Source organism: Molothrus ater, chromosome 5, assembly GCF_012460135.2.
Source record: "Molothrus ater isolate BHLD 08-10-18 breed brown headed cowbird chromosome 5, BPBGC_Mater_1.1, whole genome shotgun sequence".
Taxonomy (NCBI): domain Eukaryota; kingdom Metazoa; phylum Chordata; class Aves; order Passeriformes; family Icteridae; genus Molothrus; species Molothrus ater.
Genome location: NC_050482.2, coordinates 52,508,954 through 52,527,693, shown reverse-complemented (window position 1 = coordinate 52,527,693; position 18,740 = coordinate 52,508,954). Strand labels below are relative to the sequence as shown.

At 41.1% G+C, this 18,740-nt stretch overlaps 1 protein-coding gene across 2 annotated transcripts in view; it reads right to left on the bottom strand.

The window, feature by feature from the left end:
* Nucleotides 1–481: 481 nt before the first annotated feature.
* LARGE1 (LARGE xylosyl- and glucuronyltransferase 1) overlaps nucleotides 482–18,740 on the bottom strand; it is a 279,977-nt gene continuing 261,718 nt past the window's right edge. For both annotated transcript variants that reach the window (XM_036401466.2, XM_036401467.2), the window contains 2 exons: nucleotides 15,629–15,824; nucleotides 482–11,475 (listed from right to left, as the gene is read on the bottom strand). In XM_036401466.2, coding sequence (XP_036257359.1) covers nucleotides 11,278–11,475; nucleotides 15,629–15,824 — 394 coding nt within the window. In that variant the 3' untranslated portion in view covers nucleotides 482–11,277. The remainder of the gene's footprint in view (nucleotides 11,476–15,628; nucleotides 15,825–18,740) is intronic.

Genomic DNA, 18,740 nt, shown 5'->3' with positions numbered 1-18,740 from the left:
TATAATGTAAAATCCATGCTGCCATACAGCACATAAAGCCTTTGCAATACTAAACTGTTAGACTTGCTGCCATGCTGGTGGTGAGCTGTCATCCATTGCAGAGGATCCATCTGCTTGTTGTCATACTTACACAGGAACTGAATAAGTTGCCCCCATCTGCCAAAGTTTTGGCTTTCATTACAGAGAGACAACAGCAGGAAGAAGGTCAAGGTCAAGTAAAGCAGATAAACATGATTAACTCAGAGCAGATGATGACTCACCTGTCTTCAGTGGGAACAGCCTGGTACTAATGTGTCTGATTGAACCAGGGCTGGAAGGATAAACCAACTTAAAGGGAATGACAGTGCAAAAATTAAAAAGTAATAAAAAGCTTGAAGTTGAAAGCAAAACAGCTCATGACCTCTTTCTTTTTGTTCCCATCTGAAGAAACAATGGTATGCTCTTAAAATCAGCACCTGTCAAGTCAGACGCTGGAAAGGAATTGAGAGGATTATTTCACAATTTTATTGCACAATTGAAAATTAACCTGTTTTTTTTTCCAGTATTTACAAGCCATTTACTTTGCACACACAATCTAAACAGCATTTTCCCCAGTAAAATTGTCACCTAGAAAACTTACACACGGACTGAAGTTTATGTGTAAATTAAGTCAAATTGCCTCAGTCTGGAGGGGGAGGTGCTTGGGAGATGAGGCAGCATAAGGAAAGAAGACATATTTTTCTTTTCTCTTTCCTGAAACATTACTTAAAAGTCTTTCCCCAAGCTGGGGAGAGAAACAGAAGAGTTGAAGCAGAAGGACATCCAGTCAGGTAATATATTGGGAAATTCAAGGTGCTGAGTTGGAAAGTCAGAATCTTCAATGCCACAAGCCTTGTTTCATGCATAGCTCACCCTAAAGGTCATGGGACTCCAGTTTTCCCCTGGAGAATGTAGAATCAGCTTGGCCATGAGAGAAAAAGAATGAGGTTTGTGTCTTAAGAAGAAACACACGTGGAAAGCCATTGTTGGGGGATTTTACCCCTTTCTCACAGTTTCTTACCTGCACTGTTGGAAATGTGCTGGCTGACACACTGCCACAGACCTGGCACAACCCGACCACCAATGCCAGGGGTAATATTTTACCCACCATTATGAAGCCCACGGTTTTGGGCTGAAAATGAGTGCTTTTCTGCTGTTAGCACAAACTGTCTGTCACAACATGCAGCACAGTCTCTGGAGTCCACAAATCATCCCCCTCCCGTGGCTGATCCACCCACACCTTTTCTGTCACATGGATTGTTGTTCTCAAGTTTGTCAGCTAATATTAAGTATAAGGCCTTGTAGCACTTACTGCTTAGTTTCCAGAGGATTTTGACACCTGCAATCTTAAATGAGTATGTGGCAATTCTAAAACTGATGCTCACTACCAGCACTGTAACCCTTTCTGCTACTCACAGAGCAAGGGGTGATGTGGTGCTGAAGTGAACTGAAATGCCCTCTTCTGAAGTCCTGTTCATTCCATTGACTCTCAAAGGAAACAAAGGGGACTGCGAGGGATGTCAATCACCAGAAAAGGCTGCCCAGGAAGTGTCACCATCCCTGGAAGTATTTAAAAGATGAGTAGGTGTAGCACTTAGGTACATGGCTTAGTGGTGGACTTGGCAGTGTTAGGTTAATGGTTGGACTTGATCATAGATTTCTCTTCCAACCTAAATGATTCCATGACCAACTCCCACACCATGGGTCTCAAGACAGTTGCCAAGTTGTATGGGCTGAATCAGGGCCTGAGTGGTTGTAACTGGGCACCTAAGAACTAAGGATTCTGGCATTATGAGATTCATTTGGTATTCAGATCACTTTGGTGCTACCTTTCATCAGGTTTTGGGTACCCTAGGGAGGAGAAGTGGATTACGTTTTGTTTTTGCATTAATGGCATTTGAAGCCTAAGTATTCTCTCTCTCTCCTCTCCCCTCCCCTCTAATTTTTTTTGCTCTCTTCTTTTTTAATTTAACATGTTATTCATAGTTTAAGGGAGCCAGTAATGGAGAGGTATCTTTTCTCTGTATAATAATTATAATCAGATCTCAGCACTGTGGATGTTGTATATACTGTCTTTAAAATGCCTGTCAACACCAGCCTAAGGTAGGATTTAGGGCTGCAGCAGATGGGAACAAGGAGAAAAAGTGGAAAACGCAAGAATGGGCTGGCTGCAGAAGGATCCTGAAATGGAACCCTACAGAAATAGGGAAATTTGTAAATACTGGAAACCTGTGCTGAAATTCCTGGCTTGAATAGATTACTAACCCTCATAGTGCTGCTGATTCCAGCCACACAGGACTATTTACAATTATGCTCTTTCTCTCAAAACAGTATTTTCCTGGAAGGTCTATGGATGTAGTAGACAGAAAACTTTGAACAAAATGAGTATGTTAAAAATAAACCAAAACATAGTGAACCCGTTTTTACAGCTTTAAAATGATAAATTTTTTATCAGGTGTAGCTTGAAGATTAAGATTGAAAAAAAAAACAAACCCTGCAGAATAAATTTGTGTGGAGGCTTAGGTGCCATGTGAGAAACACTGCTCAGTACTGAAATCATGCAGTGGTCTGGTATGAGCCAGCAGACTTTCATACTTATTGGAAGAGACACAGCTAAGGTAGAAGTAAAACCTGTGATAGCACAAACTAATAAAAAAATCCCCCAGGCTACAGGAAAGACTTTCCCTGCACTAACATGGAGGACAACTCAATGGCCCCTCAGTTCTATTCTTCTCCACAGACAATGCTGTAATGTTTTCAAGTCTGACAGATGCAGAAGAAAGCTGCAACATATTAAAATAAATAGAATAGAATCACAGAATGTTCTGAGTTGGAAAAGATCCACATGGATCACCAGGTCCAACTCATGGCACTGGACAGGATCATCCCCAAGAGTCACACCTTGTGCCTGAGAATATGGTCCAAATGCTTTTTGATCTTTGTCAGGCACAGTGCTGTGACGACTTCCCTGGGGAGCCTGTTCCAGTGCCCAAACACCCTCTGGGTGAAGAACTTTTCCTGATATCAAACCTAAACCTCCCCTGACACAAGTTCAGGCCATTCCCTCAGGTTCTGTCACTGGTCACCAGAGAGACGAGATCAGTGTCTGCCCCTCCTCTTTCCTGCATGAGGAAGTTTTAATTGCAGTGAGGTCTCCCCCCAAGTTCCTTCTTTTCCAGGTTGAAAAAGCCAAATTATCTCAGACACCTCCTATGGCTTCCCCTCTAAACCCTTCAGCATCTTTCTGGATCTTTATTATACCGTGGCCCCCAAACCTGCCCCCAGCCCTGGAGGTGAGGCTGCCCCAGTGCAGATCAGAGCAGGACAATCCCTCCCTTGCCTGGCTGGTTGTGCTGTGCCTGAAGCCCTCCAGGACAGGGTTGGCCCTCCTGGCTGCCAGGGCACTGCTGGCTCGTGTTCAACTTTGAATATAAATATCTAAATTGAATAACATAAATAAAAATATTTTGCAAACTTTTAATTTCACTTATGAAAATAGAAATGAAAGCACTAAAATTCTGAAAATATTTGTGTCTTGGGTGATGTGATTCAGAGTTGTTTTTTAGTGCATGTATTTTTTTTGCTCTATGAAGTGTAAAGAGAAAGATGATGATAGTGCCTGTATTCTCTGCATTTGTGACAGAAGCTGGAAGGTTAACTTGGTGGATATTTTATATTGATGACTCTCTGTGAATGTTAATCCTTGTGGGTCCTTACAGTACTCAATAGCTTTTTTATTTTTTTTAATTGCCTTTGCTGTTTTTTGAAGAAGCCTTAACAGTGAAAAATACAAGATGTAAACTCTCTGTGAGCCATTTGAACCTGTATAGAAATATTCATTGATGTTATGGACGGAAAACATAATTTTTCTTATCTGTCTATTCTCTTGTCAACACAGCAGAAGCTTACTGCCTGGCCTGAACACTGAGTCTCAGGTGAGCTGGATTAATTGGTGCTAATATAATTAATAAACACTGAGCAAGGTGTCAAGGGAAAATACACACACCTCTTGTTCTCATTCTGGACCAGCAAACTGCTGAGTCCCATCTTTTCCTCACCCCAAGGGGCCTCTGTCACTCACAGCAAGTGTACATGAAAAATGCAGAAGAGCTCGGTGAAATCTATCATCAGAATTAGAGATTTCATACTGAACTCACTATTGCCATCTACAAACAGTCCCAGGTGGTGGTGCCCCTTCCTTCCTGCTGCTGATGTTGAGGTCTGACTGGATGAAGAGTTCATGGATCAATCTGCATTGGACAGCTCTTCCTTCCCTTATAGCATCACTGGAGAGCACTGCTGGAACAAGAGTTCCACAGGCAGATCAAAAGAAGAAATTCTGTGAACCTCACTAACTCTAGCTTTGCCCCAACCATTGACCTCAGTGCTGACAATTTAAGAATGGCTGGATAGTCGAGACTCCTACTGTTATCAAGCTTCTATTATCTTTTTTCTTTTTCTCCTTTTTCTTAAGGGCACCAAAGGATCAGTATGGAAACTCAAAGAATTGAAACAAATTAAATATCTTTGAGCTGTGAATGGTTTACTGTCAGTGCTTTCAATAATTTTACAATCCACAGAATTTACTGCAGGTGGGATGCATTGGCCAGTGTTTGTTAAGAAATGCCACAAATCCAGAATGGGGTAAGTCCAGCCCACACATCCTATGAACAAATCTTCTGAGGTACTTCAGAATGCTTACGTCTTCCTCATTCCTCTGAAAATCTGGCTACTTAAAACAAACCCATCATATCCCCACCTGCAATTATTTACTTCATATTTCTTTGCTTACCTGACAGACTGCTCATAGTCCTTAGAGTGGTCCCAGTGATGGAGCAGATATGCTTGGACAGAGCTGGGATTCATCACTCTTGCAAGTTCAGCTGTTAGCATTTGTAGCCTGGGGATGAGTGCTACAAGGCCTCTGAATGTGTGATTTCCATCAGCTTCAGAGGATCCCCTTCACATGAGAAAAGCCCGCAGAACAGAACTGCGGGTGTTCTGCTCTGAAAGCCTGAGAGCATGGGGGATAATTGATTTTCCTAAATCAGTTTATACCTATCCTTTGGGGAAAGAAAAAAAGCCTGTCTGCTCAAAATCAGAACTGCTATCACATTATGAAAACCTCAGTGAAAGAAGAAGTAAAAAGAAGTATCATACACCCAGCTGCTTCATTCACCCAAATATTATGCATTCTCTGCAAAGAAAGGAAGAGAACTCCCTCAAAAAAACCTGAATGAAGAATTGTGCACAGACTACATCCTACTATATCTATGTGAGGGGACAGATACAAGTTTTATGAGCAAATCACCAACACCACTACCAACTTGAAATTTCAGATCTTCTAACTTTCATGTGATTGAATTTGCAGCCTTATCACAAGACTTGTGATGTAATTGTTAAAGCTGAAAATTCACACTTCCACTGAGTCTCAATTATGTTGCCATAATACTCAGAAATAGGCTAAGCTTGACTTGAATTACCTGGCCTAATATGTTTGGGGACCTCTTCTTGAACATACCTGGTAAGGGTGTCTAAATCCCTGGTCAGAGCTGTTTCTTTGGGAATGAAATTTTGTGTCTTGTGGCAGTGGACCATGGAGCTCTCAAATGCAGCCTTTCCTACCTGCGCAGTGACTTCCACAAATTCATGCTGCAGAGATTTAAGACATTTTAACTCTACAGAAATAGTAATGTGCTAGAAGTCAGCAAGCTGCTCTTACCATATGAGGAGAAGCCACACACAGTGACTGACCAGATACTAAACTCTAAGCCTGAGTTCAGATTGTTTGCATCCTGACACTTTCAGTGACCTAACACTTCCACTGGAGTAACCACTAACATGTCTGAACAAATATGTTCATATGAATGACCACATAAATAAATATTTGGCTGGTTTTCTAATTCCCAGATTATTTTTTTTAACTCAACATCTTAATTCTTCTCTGTAAACAAACCCCAAATCCCAAGTAAGGGTAAGAGGAAAACGTTCCAGCCAACTGACACATACACAGCTCCTTTTGAAATTCTCAAGGACTTTATGTTCTGTTTTGGGAGTGTATAACTACTCATAAAACCAAACTCTTATAAAAGCAAAATTTTTCTAAATCCAGGTTTGTAAGCATTTTCTGAGCAATTATTTGCTGTGCACAGCCAGCGGCTTTTCCAAGCAATTTCATATCGTGAAACAATATACAATCTTCAAATAATCCACAATACACCTAAGTGTTTGGATGTAAACACATCATCTAAATATACATTATTAATTACTACTGTAAAAATTACTTCATTGAGCTATCAATGCTTCTACATTTTCAGTGCTGCAGTGGAAATACCTGACTATTGGCTGGCATTTTCTACTAGCGACTTATTTGTTCTAGTTTCACCTAGTGGAGTTGCAAAAACTTAGCTGCTTTTTTTTTCCCTAATATTGAAATATGTTTTGAGCTAACAATGATGCATTCTCTTTCTAGCACTCCCACCACTGAAAGTGTTAGACCTGGTTGAAGTTCATAAATAATGACACTCACTCCACTTGCTGTGCTTGCTGTGTTCTGCTGCTGCTGCCCTGAAACCTGAGGAACACCCATACAGTATCTGGCAGAGCAGGAAGGAATGTCCTGAGCAATGCCTAAGAGTAATATCTCTGCTGATTTGCCAGGACTCCCAGTGCTTCTGGCCATTAATCTTTCTCAGCTGAAAACAGATGGGGCTATTAGGCAGGCTGGAGTAATGGGGGAAACTGGCAAGACAGAGAAGGAAATGCATTATCTTCTGGGTAGAGCTGCACATAAAAATGAGAACATTAAAAATGTATTTTTCATATTTAATTGGACGATGTATGATTATACCTACCAGAAAATGATGTGCAATGTGCTTTGTGCAGGGCATTTATAAAACTGTTCAGCTGTGCTAGGCCCTTATTTTCCCCTGTGGAGAGAAACAGCAGCTACAGTTTTGATGAGGTTTTTGTGCTTTTCCCTCTAACACAGGGCTTACTCTGCTGCAACAGCTACTGCAAATAACACTACAAAGTGCCTCTGCTTGTTGCAGTAAAAGAAAAATGCAGCTTACAATTTACCAACAAACCACATGAAGCCAACCAGGTAAAAAATCAGTACTTTAGGAGTAATGGGAGCATATGTCAGATTCAGTCTAACTAAGGCGATGGAACTGCAGGTACAGCTGCTGATTCCTTTATGCCATGGCATCCAGGATAATGATTACAAACAGAAAAATAAAATAGCAAATTATGAAGTGGGACCAGATTGTTTACACAGGAAAACTAGCAAGGCTGGAAGGAATTACTACAGGTAGGACTTGGGAAAAAACCTGAGAGATACTAAGAACTATCCCAGATAAACAGAGACATTTTCTGTGTAGGCAAATGGTAGATGATCCTTTGAGAGAAAGTGGTATGATGGAAACTACAGCCAAACTTTTGAAGATGTGTGTATTTATCTCTATACATAGATATATCTACTGTGACAACAGAGAAAAATCATGGAAACATATCAGAAGGGTATGATAAGGTATCAATTAAGTGTTTCATCCAAAACTTGGGCTTGCAGAGCCTGTTACATCACAGGAAGAAGCATGAAAACAAAAATAGGAGGACTAGATGCCAGGCAGGAGGTTATTATTTGGAATAATAATTATGTCTGATAGTGGTGGGATGTCAAAAGGTGCTAGAAAATACACAGTTCTGGCTTTGGGACTTGATAGTTTGCAATGACTCCTGAATGTCAATGTTTGTAGTGGAGAGGGAAAAGGGAGATACAGAGCCCAATTTCTGTAATACTTTATTTCTGATCCCCTAATTAGGAAATTAGAAAAATTTCACATTTAGGAAGGTGAAAGAGGAAAATACCCTCAAAACCTAGTAGGATGACATTCAAGGTAAATTTAAAAACAAAACCATAATTTTCTTTTTAAAGAATCAATGGCTCTAAAAAAACAGACTAGAAAAGCTGAAATCCTCAGATTAAAATAGAAAGGGCTCTGATAAGACAGCCATGGAGTATGGTACCCCTTGGATGAATGGAAGACAATGACAAGGAAATGTTGATATGACTAAATGGGAAATTTTAGAAGTTATTCAGGCCAAATAGGAAACTTTCAGAGAATGGAAATAAAACTGTGTAAAGCTGAAAGGAAGGTATGTAACAGTTAAGATGGAGTTTGAGAAAGCTAAGAGGGAATCTGAAGAGCAAACAGTAGGAAGTTAAAACAGAAAATGAACATTTGCCCAGTACACCAAAAGCAGAAAGTGAAGATAATGGGCAGGCCACCCCAAATAAGTACAAGAAACAATTAAAGACAATAAAGACATTGCCAAGAATCTAAATGATTTATTTGCATCAGTCTTCACTGAGAGGGTGCTGGAGTGGTATCTAAACGAGAGACTCACACTTTCCAAATATCAAAGATAAGGAGAGGTCATAGATTGACGACTCAAGAGAGAAGTTGCTGGAACAAATCAATAAATCAAAGGCATTATGTTACCAGGTTTATCTGCTACTTCTGGAAGATTTCAGGAGAAAACTGAGAATTAAGTAACAAAGTTCCTAGCAAATACTTACTACACCAGAGGACTGGAAGACAGCCAGTGTTATAACTGAGTTGGGAATTCTTTTTGTTGTCTGTGGTGGATTTTTTCATGGTGTTGGAGGAGCCCTGGCAGTTACAGACAGATATGTAATCCTAACTTGCCATTAGGTAGATTGTTTGAAATGTGCTAAAAACCCCCAAGACCCACACCTCTCTAATTATGAAGCACAGAAACAAATATGACATGACAGATACAAGTCAGTACAGTGTCTATAAGGACAAAAAAAGGGACTCTTTGTACCTACTACCAATCTCTGAGCTGGTTACACCAGCCAGCACACCTAAGCCTACCCAGGAGGTCCCAAGACTCAACCTATAGGCAAGTAGCAAATCATTACCTCCCTGCTCCCCCATCCTTCACCACTGAGAAGAGAATAATGAGAAGAATGCTTATAATGGAACAGCCAAATAATGGTTATGCTGCTGTAGGGCAATCCAGCCTACCCTTGGGCAACGTTGTTAAGCCAAGGAGAAATGTACATCTGGAATGCATATGGAACATAATGGTGGCCACACTGAAGCTCTGACTGGAGATTTCATGCAGGTATAATGAATGGTAGCCTCTCTTAGATCAGCTTTTGGGATCTTTCAAACACTGGCTAATCAACAGTCCCTGTGCTCCAGGGTTCTTCTCATTCTCAATCAGTACAATGACCTCTGCATTTAATGGTAATACAGGACTTGGGGAGTTAAGACTTTGATGTTTTTAAAAGAACGTATCTTGGCCAGAACTGAGCACTAATATCACTTCTTCCCAGCTCTCTCCAGCTTTTTATGTAAATCTTTACATAAAGCCATTAAGAACAGAGAAAAAAGCTCTTTGGAAAATTATGCAGTGATATATTCTTATGCAGCCAACACTCCCAGGGGAAAAAGTGAAAACTACACACAGCCTCCCGCCCCTTTTTATTTCTTGTCAAAGACATTGCCTTTTTTGGCTTTTCTTATATATACACAGAATGATGAACTGATATTTGTAGTTTAAATGTCTGGTTTAACTGCATGGTTTCCACCGTATCAGAAATCTCTCACAAAATGTCAGGTTAGAAATAAAACCAAGCTCTAGAGGGATGAGGTGGGGAGGAAAGTAGAAGGTCCAGTGGCTGAAAAACAAAATGGAAAAACGTGAGCAGAACGCAATATGGATCCATTTCCCAGCTCAGGCAGTGGTATTGGTACATGTGGTTGTTTGGGGTTTGGGGCAGGGAGACAGACACATTTCTCACTGAGTTGTTTCTGCTTTCTCTATTAACATTGCAACAGAAATTACAAATAGCCCTGAAAGGGGTAGTGCACCTCATCTTTTCCTCCCATGTAAACACAACATTAATACTGAAGATAAAGAAAATGGCAAAAAGTCCAGTGTCTTGTTTTCTGCATTTTGCTTGTTAGGTTCCTGTTCGCCCTCCAGCAAATTCCTGTGTGTACCGATGTTGTGAACTTGACCAGTCCACGTTCAAGCAAACACTCACTCAGATTCCCAACACATTCTTTTCTCCCCGTCCAATGGGGAGTTTATTCCTAACAGTTCTGCTCCTTTTAATTATAAACTCCTTTAACGAAGTAGTTCTGAGACCTTGCAGCAGGCAGCAGGAGAGCACCAAGGCTACTAGTTGCCTTTTACTCGTTTATATTCACTGTTCAGCAAAGAAGTCCACTTAAAGCCTAAGGCCCAGAGCCTTCACGGATGGGCAGCACTGAAATGAACCTACAAATCAGTATTCCCCTGGTACAATGTGCCTTATAGGTAAAATCCAATTCCTGCCTAAAAGAGATAAAGGGTTAGAGCTAGGCCCTTTATCTTATGAGACACATGTGAACAAGTTGCTCTGATGAAAACAGACTTTAAAGTGACAAGTTCTGTTCACTTTCTGGCAGAGCTACTGATCTTCTTTACTGGACCACCAAAACAGAAGATGGCAAAGAAACACAAGGGAGATATTTCCTTGGCAAGGAAAGGAGCAGCATTTAGGACTGGGGCCAAGGCAGGGTGGGATATAGGGGATTTTCCTGATAAAACAATTAATTTGAGAAAAAAAAGACCAACCGATATCATGTATACAACTGAACCAGTAACACACCTTCTCAGGAGTGCAGTTTTGTATAAGTGTCCCCTGTGTTTTCAAGGCTAATTCAGACCTTTGGCTCATCCTGCATTAACAAGGTCATCCATTGTTAACAGGGCCCCTGTGAAAGTTCACAGGTGAAAGTTCCCTTTTAAAGTAGTGCAGATTTGAAATTCACAGGACAGCGACCCGAAGATCTTCCTTTACAGATAAAAAGCATGTCAAATTATTAAATAGCAACATAAAATCCTATATTCTGAAGGTCTGTCTGTGCTCTGCAGTCAAGAGAGCGGAGTGCAATCCCAGCCCCTGCCCAGTCCCACCTCGGGTGGCTCGGAGGGTGCCCGGCCGGCCCTGCTCACGGGCACCTCACAAACGCTGAAGCCGACAGAGCTGGGGCAGTCAGGGAAGGGATGAACGAGCATCATCCGAAGATATGTCACTTCAAATTTCTACTGTTAGAACTGCCAAGTATGATATAAAAACAGAAAGTATTTCTCAGTTTGGAGTTCGAAGGCCAGGCCCCAAATGCTGAGCGGCTCTTGCCTCAGTGTCCTTGTTGGCCAGGCAGGGGCTCCACGCTGCTAACTGTTGTTCTCTGCCGTCAGGTATTTGAGGGCCGCGAAGCCGTAGTGGCGCGACATGTCCTGCTGAAACTCCTCCTTGAGCGTCTTGAGACAGATGCGGTATTGCTTGTTGGAGCGGAACTTGGTGATGTCGAAGCTGGGTGCGTGCGGCATGTGGATCATGTAGGCGTTGGGCAGCACCGTGAACTCGTATTCCTGCGGGACAAAGACACGGCTGTGAGGGGGATCCCAGCCTCCCACAAGGCTCCTCCTCAGCCAAACATGCTCCAGCGCCGAACGGCGCAGTTTGTGTCTCAGGAACAACAAACCCGTCAGGGATCTCAAACAAGCTGCCTTTGTTTTTTCAAGTAGCTTTTTCTTGGTTTTTTGAAAGATCTACCTAATCTTTTTGTAAAATCATAGAATTTTTGGGGTTGGAAGGCACCTTTAAAGACAATCTAGACCAACCTCCCTGCAATGAGCAGGGACATCTTCAACTAGATCAGGTTGCCAGAGCCCCATCCAACCTGTCCTTGCATATTTCCAGCGAGGCAGGGTCCATATCCCCTCTGGATAATCTCCTCCAGTGTTTTCCACCCTCATGGTAAAAAAACCCCAGCTATTTTAAAACATTTTACCCCATATAAGCCAAATAATGGGGAAATAGTACAAAAGGTACACCTGAAGCCATGTCTGCCACACAGATTTTTCAGCAGTGTGATTGCAACAACACAGCTGTGAGTACACAGCATGAGTCTTAAGTGTCCATGCAAAAACATGGCTTTGCCCCTAAAATTTATTTTGCTTGGGATAATGGAATAAGCTACATTTACAAAGGCAAAATTGCATGACATATGTTGCTTTGCCTATATGCTAAGATACTTACAGAGACAAAACTGTCCAAAATTATTTATAAACCTGAAATAAGGGGGGAATATGGTGTCATTTTTAGGCAATGTGTGAAAATGAACCTGCTAATTCCATATGCTTTGAGACATTTTTACTCAAATTTTCTTCCTCACAAAGTTTGAAATACTGTGCTAACTCTCCTTCTCCTGTAAAACTACTTCACTTATTCTCTTTATATCTGACCAAGTTCTTTGACAATTCTTGTTGTTAAAAAAAATGATGGTTGATTTAAGTCTCCATTATGCCTGTAAGATTCTTTCAATTTTTACAGGTAAATATATAAGGATTAGAGCAAAGCTCAAAAAAGCCTGATTCTTAGACAAGGTGAAAGTTCACTAGTGTAGGATATGCAACAAGCAGGTATCTTCTGCAAGGAACTGGGTAAGAGATATGAACCTCATTATTCTGTAGCCAAATGAAGTACCCTAATCACTTTTTTTCATATGGAATTTCAAGAAGTCAGACTTGTATTGGATGCAAATGATAAAGAAACTTTGAAGCCTCCACAGGCAAATTTCCTATTTTCTCACACAGTTTCTATCTGCAGCTGTTGCTGGATTAACAAAAGAAACTGGCCAGGGAAGGAACAGCCACAGAGCATGCTGCCTTTACAGGAAGTGGTGCAAAACTCCCCCTGGTTTGTAATTCCCAGTCACTTGTAGATTTAGGAGTCTGTAGAGAGTCAAAGAATATCTGCTGCAGAAAGGCAGAGTACTCCAAAATATTTTAGTAGAGATTTGTAGGAAAAAAAAACCACACGTCTGCTGATAAACCTTAGTGTTTCACCTGTATGTGCAGCTTAAGTGCAGATGCAGCTCCTGTTTCCCTATAAGAATGCCTGCTCCCTGACAGACAGTGCTAAAGTGGTAAATCTTTGTGCCAATTTACAATGTTGTCATATAAGGAATGGGGTGCTCTGAGCTTCTGTTTGGGGTGAAAAATGTATAGCAAGAGCAAAATAAGCTGATGCTCACATGCAGAATTTATGCACCTGGAAGATGCTTAGGACTAATGGGGAACCAAATGTGAAACCAAAGGCTGGCACCATGGAGCGAGGAGAGCTGATAAACTACAAACTACAGAAAATTACTCTAAAGAACCTTAAAACTATGGGCTGGAGCTGCAGAGGAAGATGCATTCCCCTCATACAACCTTTTCTTTGTTCTCTGTTTGCATCTCAAGTCTGTAATACTGCAGGTCAGGGACTGTCTACACTCTGCAGTGCTAACTGTTCAGCACAGCAGCGTTTTCATCCCTCTGAATGGCCTTCAGACACATAAAGCCTTTCAAAAAACTGTGAGTCTACTGCTAATAATCCCCTTTGAAATATGCTGGGCTAGGGTCCTGGAAAATGGGACACTTACAGTCTAGCACAGTCACTGGAAAGGGAGGGAAAGGTTTCCTAATGACCTCGCCCTACTACATGGAAGCCTCTGTTGAGAAGGCAATGCACTAGCAGAAACCTCTGTCCCTAGCTCCTAGATTACAAATTCTTTAGATGGCGACTAGCATTATCTGTGCATTTGTACAGCATCCAGCTCAGTGGACACCTGCATGCTCCCAGAATAACAATGATGATTATCTCCATGCCATGTCCTGCTCTGAGGGATGGCAGTGGCACAGGCTCTTGGAAAGGGATCTGGAACAGACCTCTTGACAGACACTGCGGTCATGAGGAGCAGCAAAATAACTGAGAAGCTCCTCTGCCTGCTGGTAATGAAGCCAGCCTAGCAGCTGGCAGCAACCTGATCTGTGCACACCCCAAAGCAGAGGAATGCCACAGGGGAAGTAGCTGTGCCATCCCATGTCTCCTCTAGGCTCATTTGTGGGAGAACCTGCCAATATCCAAATTGCTACAGAGGAAAAGGAAGCTTCTTTTAAATGTGATACTGTGCTCAAGGCTGGAAGAGTGAGAAGAACAATTTCCCAGAGTTAATTCCAACCCAATGGTCATTTAAAATAATTGCACTATGATCAACTTTGAAAACTGTTTCCATTTCCCATGTGTTAATCTCTGTGCTGAGCAGACACCTTTGAACAGAAGAGTTAAATCCTGAATGCTACATAAGAGCTGCCACTGGGAACATAAGACTTGTTACCCATATTAACAAATAATAAACCATTACCCTGGCACTCTCCACAACTGATGGTTAATTAATTAGTGCTTGGAAAGTGCACTAGAAAATTACAGTGCTATAGCAAAGTAATATTAACATTAATATAAGGGAAAATGTTTTTTCTAGTCTGTAATAATTTTTTGTCATGTAAGTAGGTACAAATTTGTTGGGAATGACCTTGGCAAACAGAGGGCAAGTGGCTGGCAGCCCAAGGTAACCATGTGGTTTTGTAAGCAGTAGAAAATATCCTTCCCACACATGCCTGCACACAAATACACTGTAGCCCACACCCCAGAGACACAATCTCCCACTAACTTGCTCCAAACCTTGAGCTGCTCTACTTCACATAAACTGGTAAGACTTGAGCAAAGAAGGATCTGCTCTATTCCAGATTGATAGCAGAAGCTATCACAAGAGGATAAAGATCACCAAAACCTATTTTTTTGGTTAGCATGAAATGCTACTAGTTCAAACACTGGGATTGAAACCAAACTGAAAAAAACTACAACAAACCCAAACTAAAAAGAAATGCCATGACCCAGACCTTACTGATGAGCACAGTGGGTAACTCCTCATCCAAGAACAGCAGGGTGATGCAAATCCTGCCATTTCAGTGAGCAGCAGCACTGGGCTCCCATGGAGCCATAGTCACTGCCAGCCTCTAAGATTTAGATTGGCAGCAGGGACCTTGGCAACTCTGAGAGCTCTGGTGCCAGTCTGGGACTCCTGAGCTTTCTCTGCATCCTTATTATTATAAATTCTGCCCAGCAGCTTCATCCCAAGTCACAGATCCAAGAAGCAGGTAGCCCAAGGCTCAACTACCTGGATCCTTTAGAGTCAGCACCATGGCCCCAGACTTTGGAAATGTAAAGACCATCTTTGCAGAAATGTGCTGTAAATTCCAGCCAGAAATTAAAGATGCTTGCCTTGAATTCAACTGAAGATTAGTTTTTGAATTGTAAATTAGTATTTGGGACTCACAAACCTCAATTTAAAGGAAAAAACCCAGCTAGGTCTACATGTTCCTTAATAAGTGATGGGATTGGCAACAACTGCTTCAATGCTTTGGTCAGGATGAAAGCACTACAGGGGTTGTGCCTCTGCAAAACAATTAATTTCTTAAAACTGACAAATAAATGAACTCAGACTCAGCTCTTCATTTAATACTTGACAAGCATCAAACAGAGTGTTCCCAACTCAAGAAGTGCTCATTAAGGAGCTCAGTAAGGCCAGATGAACACTTTGGTGATGCAAAGCGTGACGCCTTCCTACAGGACACAGCCTTGGTTGGAACAACCCTGCTGCAGAGCCCTGGGTGAGATACTCGTGTGCCATCTTCTCACCTGTGCATCCAGTTCCATGATGTGAGCTACTTTGTTCCAGCCAAATCCCACAAAGCGCCTGTCATACTCCGGGCAGTCCTTCCTGACAACAACGTATGGCTCAAAGTCTGCTTCCCACTCCACGCGGTAGGGAGTGGTGGCCTTTCGCCACTTGGCAAAATTTGTTGGCGCGTGCCCTTTCGTCCAGACATGGTACCTGAAACAGACATAAACGGCAGGGATGTGGGGAGGCAATTAGATAGAAAGCATCTTGGCGAGGAAACGAAATATTACCTGTGAGATGAAATGCTCAAAAATAAGGACATTAGCTTACAGTTCACATCATCATTTTCAGGACACGTCGGAGGCAATTTCTAGGACTATTTCCAGCACGCCTCCCAGAGCTCAATGCTTAAACACATCTAGTTGGTGAAGGATAGTGTGAAAACAGTACCTCATGCTAATGTGAGAAACCATTACACAGTACCCTGTCAGTTCATCTGCACTACAAGGGCTGTGTCTTATTCCTAGCAACCAAGCAGCTGCATCAGTCGATGCTCTAAAATCGGTGTGGAAATCTGCAGCTCAGATAAAGTCCCTAAAATTAGCCATTTCCCCACCATGGTGATATTCACGATCTGTTTTATAGGCAATTTTATAATTTGCATGAGAGACACCTGCAGCTCTGGATAGATGTCCTATGTTATTAATTATGGTTATTACTATGGCAGGAACCAAGCTGCATAATTACATTAATAAGTAAAATATTACATAAAGGCTTTCTGCTCTAAGTTCTACATTGTGGGGAGTACTCCTGTGATCTTCAGTATGGTAATCAATTTGATTTACAGAAAAAGATCCTTTTGTATTTTGCTAATCTACTTTAGGTCACAGCAGGTCTCTTCCTAGCACAGCTTGAATGCACCCCATTAGTGCCAGGGTCAATGACTCTCTCGCCCACTTATTCTAACACTTTCCAAAAATCAATGAGACAAGCTCTTTCTTCAGTTTCACAGATTAATTAATGAAACAAAGGAATAGCAGGTATCTGTATTACAGCTCTGAGACAGATAGGCAACAGAAGGGACAAAACAAATATCCTGCCAATTTGTAAATTAAGGTACATTGAATTCACAGGGATGACTCACATGCTAAAAGTGAAGGGATTTGAGCATTAAATATTGCAAAATTACAGCATGATGTAATGCTTAAATCCCAGAAATTCTCATAACATTGTAAGCCATTGCTAAAAACAGGAATATAAAATCACAGCCTAGGAGTTTTCATTTGGACATATTTGTATGGCTTTTAACAGGAGAATCAGAGGTGTTCATCTTTACTGACTCTCTCTTTAGGGAAGTGCAGGAAGACTGAATTATTACCATGGCATTGGGGTCACAAGTAATGTATGGTCCTTTGTATGCTGCATTTCTAAACTGTAAATAGGTTTTACCACTTTCAGATATCTCACTTAGGGACCAGGAGAAACAAAACCCTTTTGTATTAAAAAACAGTGAAATAATGACAGTGACAGTGAAATAATTCTCCAGAGATTATTAGTAAGCAGTGCCAGATTCACAAAGATGCTTATAACCCTTAATGCCCTTTGGAATCATTGCCAAAAAGCCTATCCCTTTTCTTGTCCTCTTTTGGTGATGAGTGGCTAACCTAGCCAGTCATGAATGTGCAGCAATCTATGCTGGAAAAAAACCCCAACCCAACAGTCACAATGTGGGGTTTAAAATGATATAAGATTGTGGAGGGTGCTGTATCTTCTAAAATCCTACCTCCGGCATTTTGAAATTAATTATGATAATAATAATAATAATGACTGCTAAATACTTATGAAGTGATTTGTATCTTCAAAGCCCCGAACAAACTTTGGTTAATTGAGAGATTCCTGCAGAGAAGCAGCCAAATGCTGCTGTTATTCTAGTAACACTCTCCCACTGATTTAAACAGGGGGTAACAAGATGCTAACCATAAAAATAATTCCATTTCTTTCCACCCTTTTTGGAAGTATCAGTGTAAGCACCTATAGCAGCTCAAGTATAACCTCTGTGAGTCAAGACAGCCAACTCCAACTAGCAGGGGAAAATAAATAATTGGGAAGAGACAATAAAGAGAAAATATGGAACTGGGGTTGCAGAGACAAAAAAAAAAACAACAAAAAAAAAAACCCAAACAAAACCAAAAACAACAACAAAAAAAAAAACCAACAAAAAAAAAAAAAGAAAGAAAGGGGTAGATTTGATAGTACAAAACTAAATAACAACAGAAGTTTTTTATTACCTCTTCAGAGTGATTGATGTGAGTAGAAGGAAAGAGAAAGGCAAAAGGACAGCTAAGGTCCTGACAAAGAGGTAAATGAATATTGGATGCTCAAATGAGGTGTACACACAATAGTGATGGAGGAGTAATTAGACTGAAAACAATCTAATTGTGAGAACATTAAAAGAATTGTGAGAGCATTATTGGATTACATATGTACATACAATATATATGGGTTCATACACAGATAATCTGCTGGAACTAGGTCTTGGTCAATGGCTGATTACATGAACTGTACTGCAAAGAATGAGAAGCAGACACCATTCCATGGAGGTCCATAGAGAGGCAGCTCCCATTAAAGGATGAGTCATTCCAACAGACTTTATTTACTATCAGTGATGCAGTTGTGAGAAGAGGTTCACTGTCTATACTGGTATCCCATCTCACAGGACAAATGAATAAATGCAATTTTCTGTTCAGGCCCTTCAAACTCAAGACTTAAATACACATTGAATTTTAAGGCCACACTCAATCTGACAATCCCTGGAGTACTTAATGAAAATTTGGAACAATATATTTTTCACTATGCTCACATTTTTGACAAATCCAAACCAAGTAATTCAATCTCCCTAAAATCCCGATGAGTTTCTTTCCCACGGCTCATGGAAAACAACTGGAACACACCACATCCCCTCCTCCTCCACTTTGGATCCAATGCTTCATTTTACTTGTGTTCCTGATTGCTTTTATTTAAAATAAAATTTCATTTTGCTAAAGTTAGCAAAATGAAGTAGTTATTCTTCTCAGAGTAGTCTTCCTCCCTGCCTCCTCTAAGTTTCCCGCTTCAGTGAGAGAGATGAGT